The sequence below is a fragment of the Ascaphus truei genome, chromosome 20 (genome assembly GCF_040206685.1).
Source record: "Ascaphus truei isolate aAscTru1 chromosome 20, aAscTru1.hap1, whole genome shotgun sequence".
In the NCBI taxonomy this organism is placed as follows: domain Eukaryota; kingdom Metazoa; phylum Chordata; class Amphibia; order Anura; family Ascaphidae; genus Ascaphus; species Ascaphus truei.
Window position 1 is genome coordinate 14,898,499 of NC_134502.1, and position 7,079 is coordinate 14,905,577.

General features: G+C 38.6%; 1 protein-coding gene across 1 annotated transcript; it reads left to right on the forward strand.

Annotated features, from left to right (window-relative positions):
- The first annotated feature begins 543 nt into the window (after positions 1 to 543).
- LOC142470924 (olfactory receptor 6F1-like) lies at positions 544 to 1,557 on the forward strand. Its single transcript, XM_075577732.1, has one exon. It carries the CDS (start codon positions 544 to 546, stop codon positions 1,555 to 1,557), a length of 1,014 nt encoding a protein of 337 aa, XP_075433847.1.
- The last annotated feature ends 5,522 nt before the right edge of the window (positions 1,558 to 7,079 follow it).

Here is a 7,079-nt window from a genome sequence, read left to right on the forward strand (position 1 = left end):
GTGTGCAATGTGTGTGCAAAAAAAATAAATGTTTTTTTTTTAATATTCGGGGTCCACGCTCAAACCGCGTTATATGCGGATCCGTGTTATAGTGTATTGTGCTATATATAAATATATGTTTTTACCTGTGTTTTGGTTTTGACTTTGGTTCCAAAAAAAATTATTGTCTTAATTTTGCCAGAACTCGATTACTTATGGATTAGTAAATAAATTATGAAAAAAAGACCTTAAAAATAAGCAGGAACATTTTCGGCAACATTTAAGCCAACCCTTCGAAATGTTTACTTTTGTTCCTTACTTTTCTAGTTTTTAATTCTCAAACCCCAAAGTTCACAGAGTTTGTTTAAAATAATAGCTAATAATAAAAACAAGTCTTCTTTGAGTTCTAACTTGTATTTATTTTGCATTTGGAAATTCGTTTGACTTGGACATCAGAATAAACATCGAAGTTCAAAAGGTTCGGATTTCAACCCATTAACCTTCTTATTCTAAACATGCTTTGTTAGTTATCTCCATAATAACCTGTTCACTTTCCATCAGATAATGCATGAGGAGAACCAAACAACAGTCTCTGTTTTCCTGCTTATGGGGTTTCCAAATCTTCACAGCTTCAGTACCTTACTCTTCCTTATATTCCTTTTTGTTTACATTGGGACATTCGCTGGAAATCTCCTGATCATTGCATTAGTGGGCACCAGTCAAAGTCTTAACTCCCCCATGTACTTCTTCCTCAGACAGCTATCCACATGTGACATATTGCTGATCACCGTCATTGTCCCTTACATGCTGTGTGTTATCCTGAGAGAAGGAGAAACCATATCTTTTTTTGGATGTATCCTTCAATTTGAACTGTTTGGTTCCTTAGCCACCACTGAGTGTCTTCTCCTTGCAGTCATGTCTTATGACCGATATCTGGCTATATGTTATCCATTGCGTTATGCATCTATTATGGACATCAGGCTTTGCCTCCACCTAGCTATCTGGCCTTGGATTTTAGGATTCGGGATGATGATGGTGACAGCCATTCAAGTATCCAGGTTACATTTCTGTGGACCCAATGCCATTGACCATTTCTTCTGTGACCTTGCTCCTCTGCTGGAACTTTCATGCTCTGATACTTTTTTTGTGGAAGCAGAGAACCTTGCTCTAGGTATCCCAGCAACTTTCGGCCCATTCCTGTTCATAACTGCAACTTACGTCTACATCTTTATAACCATCCTCAGGATCCCCACCACCACTGGGAGACAGAAAGCCTTCTCCACCTGCAGCTCCCACCTGACTGTTGTGTTCCTATATTATGGGACACTGGTGGCTGCATATTTGTTTCTATCTAAAGGACACTCATTAAATGTAAATAAGGTGTTATCCTTGCTGTACACAGTGGTGACCCCATTGTCCAATCCAATCATATACAGCCTGAGGAGCAAAGAGATTAAGGCAGCACTAGGTAAAGTGATTAATAGATATAAAGGAGATAAGACCGCTCATCCCATATATACTGAATACAATCAGAAAAACGTGAAACAGGTGCTTAGGGGAATAGTGCAACCATTATAACAGAGTTCATCCAAGAAGGATCAGAAAGGATTCCCCCTATATATAGCACTCAATGTTGGTATACAACGGACGGACTAACAATGGTCCAACAGATAAATGCTGTGTATAGGTCAAATTTGGCCTATAAAGACCGGGAAAACCAGAGAGAAAAATAAAAAAGTTTTATTCAAATTAGTTTGGGTTAAAAAAACACATATCACATTCACACATTAAAATAGCCCCATAGTGAAGTGGCTAGACATGCAAACCATTTAAGGTAAGTATCCTTTTCATAAATCCAGGTTGCTGTCTAAAAAAGCGTTTATTTACTATGATTCAAATATCTTACAGATAAACAGATTAATAGTAGCACTGTATAACCCTGTATGACATAGGTAATCTCTGGTAATAACAGTCAATGCAAATAGATCTCAAAGTTCATAAATACAGTCCTATTAATAGGTACTCTGGTAATAACAGTCAATACAAATAGATGTCAAAGTTCATAAATACAGTCCTATTAATAGGTATATGTATCAGCATAGGTAGTGGAACCATCAGTATGGAAAAGCACCCACTAATTGTTTAAACATTCTATGTTTGTGACTTAGAGCACTCCCGTGTTTAGACCCTAGATCTATTAATATACATCAAATTATCATCCAAGTTGCGATATTACTATCTCATGGATGGAGGACAAAAACCGCATATAGCTAATATGTAATCTCTTAAACGTGGTAGTATGCAAAGAGCAATTGCAATAGCAAGGAAATCCACGGCGGGTAAGGGATAACATAAAAGGCTCCGTCGATAATACAAGCCTGACTGCAAGGTTGTCCCTCTGCTGCCTGTATGGAAAAGACGCTGCCACTTCTGATGACGTCATCATCCTATTAATAGGACTGTATTTATGAACTTTAAGATCTATTTGCATTGACTGTTATTACCAGAGATTACCTATGTCATATTTTTCTCTCTGGTTTTCCCAGTCTTTATAGGCCAAATTTGACCTATACACAGCATTTATCTGTTGGACCATTGTTAGTCTGTCCATTGTATACCAACATTGAGTGCTATATATAGGGGGAGTCTTTTCTGATCCTTCTTGGATCAACTCTGTTATAAAGTGATTAATGTAAGAGTCGGAACATTCAAAAGATTTTAAACACAGAGAAACAACATCCCATATTTACTAAGTGATGCTATTTCAGAAGACACCCAAGGGTGCCGGGTGATGTAAGACTTGAGAGGGTTAAATATCTGGTGATCATTCTCTCTGCGCAGTATATATTGGCAGACTGCATAGAATATTATAAAATGGTTGAGGATTTTTGAAAAACACTTATTTTCCTTGAGTTTTTTCTTTAAATAACGGTATTCTGGTTGTTTCCTACTCAAAAAAATCTGGGTAGGAAACTACACCAGCTTTTCAAAAACAAATAAAACATTCTCAATGACTGGTGGGATTACTGTATCTTCTTTGATAAACCAGGTGCGATATTTTTGTCATGCTTTCATCCCGTTCTTGCAGTTAGAAGCCCTATATAAATAAACCCAATAACTTTATATTGATCAAAACTAAGGTAAACAAGAAACAATGAAACATTATCAAGTTCTGTTTCCAAAAGGATGAAAAATATTTTTTTCCTTGATTTTACTAAATAGCAGTCCAATGTTTCTTTGTTTCTTTGAGGAGGTAAGTAGGAATTTAAACCAGGGAAATGCAGTTGATGTGGTCTAGTTAGATTTTACAAAGCTTTTCATACGGTTCCACACAAGAGGTTGGTGTACAAAATAAAGCAAACTGGACTGGATTGAAAACTGGTTGAAGGATAGGCAACAGAGGGTTGTCATAAATAGAACTTTTTCAGGTTGGGCTAGGGTTGTGAGTGGAGTACTCCAGGGATCGGTACTGGGACAACTGTTTTTTAACTTGTTTATTAATAACCTTGAGGTTGGCATCGAGAGCAAAGTCTCCATCTTTGCTGATGATACTAAATTGTGTAAGGTAATAGAATCAGAGCAGGATGTAATTTCTCTTCAGAAGGACTTGGAGAGACTGGAAACGTGGGCAGGTAATACGGCAAATGAGGTTTAATACAGATAAATGTAAGGTTATGCATTTGGGAAACAAGAATAAACAGATGGCTTACAAATTAAATGGAGATACATTGGGGGAATCCCCATGCAGTATCGGCAAAGGCAAACAATATCTTATCTTTCATTAAACGGGCAATGGATGGAAGGGAAGTAAACATAATTATGCCCCTTTACAAAGCATTAGTAAGACCACACCTTGAATATGGAGTACAATTTTGGGCGCCACTCCTTAGAAAAGACATGGAACTAGAGAGAGTGTAGAGAAGAGCCACCAAATTAATTAAGGGGATGGACAATCTAACTTATGAGGAGAGGCTAGCTAAATTAGATTTATTTGCATTAGAAAAGAGGTATCTAAAAGGGGATATGATAACTATATATAAATATTTTGGGGGACAGTTCAGGGAGCTTTCAAAAGAACTATTCTTTCCCAAGGGCATTACAAAGGACTCGGGGGCATCCCTTTAGGTTGGGGAAAGGCGATTTCACCAGCAGCAAAGAAAAGGGTTCTTTACAGTAAGGGCAGTTAAAATGTGTTATTCATTACCCACGGAGACTGTGATGGCAGATACAATGGATTTGTTCAAAAAAGGGTGGACATCTTTTTAGAAAGAAAAGGTATACAGGGATATACTGTAGCCAAATAAGTAAACATGGGACGAATGTTGATCCAGGGAGTAATCCAATTGCCAATTCTTTGAGTCAGAACGGAAATTATTTTTCCCCTTATGAGATATCATTGGATGATATAACACTAGGGTTTTTTATTTGCCTTCCTCTGGATCAATAAGTAAGTATAGATATAGGATAAAGTATCTGTTGTGTAAATTTAGCATAGGCTGAACTTGATGGACGTGTCTTTTTTCAACCTCATCTACTATGTAAATGTCTCCCTGGAGACCTCTTCATGTTTAAGTCCATCTTTTGACCTAAATCTACAAGTGGCAATGACACAGTTGCTATCAAACCTCCCTGCCTAACAAATTTGTCCTTTGCAATCTATCCACAATTCTGCAACTAGAATAGTAATTTCACTTTTCCCTAAAACAGTCTCTGCTCGTCTCATCCTTAAATCCCTCTCCTGGCTTCCCATCAAGTTCCAGATCACCTACTAAGTTCACCTCCTTACCATCTAGGCTCTCCACTCATCTACTCCTCCCTACACATCAGCTCTGATCTCTTGTTATGCCCCTGCTGGTCTCCTGAACTCTACCCATAACTGTCTGCTTTCCAGCCCTTTCACCTCTACATCTCTCTCTCTACTTAAACTTTTTTCCCCTTACTGCCCCTTAACTGTGGGACACCCTCACACACAGTATACGCCAAACACCTTCCCTCCGTCCTTTAAAACAAGCCTTAAAACTCACCCCTTAAATTAATCATTTCCATAGCCTAGACTCATGGCGACTGTTCCACACCCACTGTCACTCCTACTAATAATCAGCATGGCCAAGCACTGCCATCTACTGCATCTACCCACCATCAAGGCCAGGCACTGCCATCTACTGCACCTACCCACCATCAAGGTCAGGTACTGCCATCTACTGAACCTACCCACCATCATGGCCAGGCACTGCAATTTACTGCACTTATTCCCTTACCTGCTGTCTCTGTAAGTCTCCCAACATTTCCCTGCTGTGTAATATCACTACTTTCTGAAAAGCATTTGACTTAGTATTGTATTTAATCATTCCTGTTTTTTTTTATAAAGACATTTTTTAATAAAGGATTTCATTTAGTAGGATTTGTAGGGATTCTCTTGGCAATCTTATTGCTTTATTTGATATACATTTTTTTTATCTTTTATCTATAATATATAATATAATTCATGTTTATATTTGTTACATTTGTACTTATTTTTGTAAAATAATATGAGGGGGAGCGGAGGGGGAGAATCAGATCCAGTTTAGCAGTATCTCCAGTTGTGTATATGTTCTCTCAAACCTCCCTCGAAAAACATTAGGGAGAGATGGCTGTGCTTAAAAAGAAACATACCTGTGGTACCCTGGAAGATGCAAATTATATGTAAATGAGTCACACCTCCTAAATTATTTCCATAACACCAATACTGACAAGTCTAAGGGCCCTCTTGCTGAAGGGAGTACTGGTATAAGACCCAACGGGATCAAAACCCACAACCTCTGACATACATGGCAGCTCCTCCTCCTCCTTCTCCGCCACATCACCACCACCATGCAAAAGTCCTTTTCCAGGCTCTGGAGGGAACTCGCAATTACTATTACGCCTACCTTGAGGTGGTGAGAACATAAAATGCGAGTTGTATGAAGCGGTTTCGCCATTTGCACTTTTCAGAACTAATAGAACTCAGCTAGTTTCCTCATTCTGCATGGATTTGCAGAGCCGCAACAGAGTCGTTTCTAAAATGGCTTCCCCCCCCCCCCCACGGTTTGGACATGTGAGGAGAGCTTACAGAATAGCAAAGCATGCCAATCCTATTGGATTGCACACTTCAGAGCTATGAGAATAGGCCTCTATGAATCCAGTGTAGAATGTGGACCAGGTTTTGCATTCTGACCATCATGAAATTATGGTCATTAATGTCACTTAGATGCATCCCATTCTTTTTAACTTCTGGAGTACAATACCATTGAAATGATTGAGATCCCTTTGTTTACTTTTCTGTAAAAATGAGGTGGGCATTTTTGATTGAGATGTCCTTAATGGTACTGGCATGAGAGGAAAGCAGAGCCCTCAGTCAAGAAATGTCACAGTCGTGGTCCCACGTCTTTCCATGACAGCAGGGAAAGTTTGTATGGCAACATCTACATTTGTCTTCTTTTTTTTCTCTAGAAATGCATTTCTTGGGAGCCTCTGCCTGGGAGAAGATCTGTCAACCAAGTGTCTGTTTTTTACCCATATCCCACCCCGACCATATCAAAGAACCAATTAAGATAAATGGACGGAAGGGGAACATCTTTGTCTGTTAAATTTCTTGTTCAACACAGAACGACATCAAATAAATGAGAGAAGTGAGGGATTCCTCTCAGATTTTAGCTCCCAATGTGTACAAACTAACTTTATTAAAGTTATTTAAAAATACTTAGGTGTCATATTTTGGTAAAATACATGAATCCCCTATATGTAGCCCCTTAACCATGTCATTGTAATTAGTACACTTTGGTCATAGGAGAGACTAACCCCTTAAACATGTCACTGCCATTAGTACTCTTTGCTCCTATGAGGGACTAACCCCTTAAACATGTCACTGCCATTAGAACACATTGCTCCTATGAGGGACTCACCCCATAACCATGCCACTGCCATTAGTACACATTGGCCTTAGGAGGGACTGACCAGTAAACATATTACTGCCATTAGTACACTTAACCCTAAGAAGGACTGATTATTAAATTCATATTACACTTTTTACAAACTATCTTTGCCTAGATCAAAATACAAAAATTACATGAATTAATAAGGTC

Coding starts and splice junctions, on each gene's coding strand:
- LOC142470924 (XM_075577732.1), top strand. CDS start 544: ATGCATGAGGAGAACCAAACAACAGTCTCTGTTTTCCTGCTTATGGGG.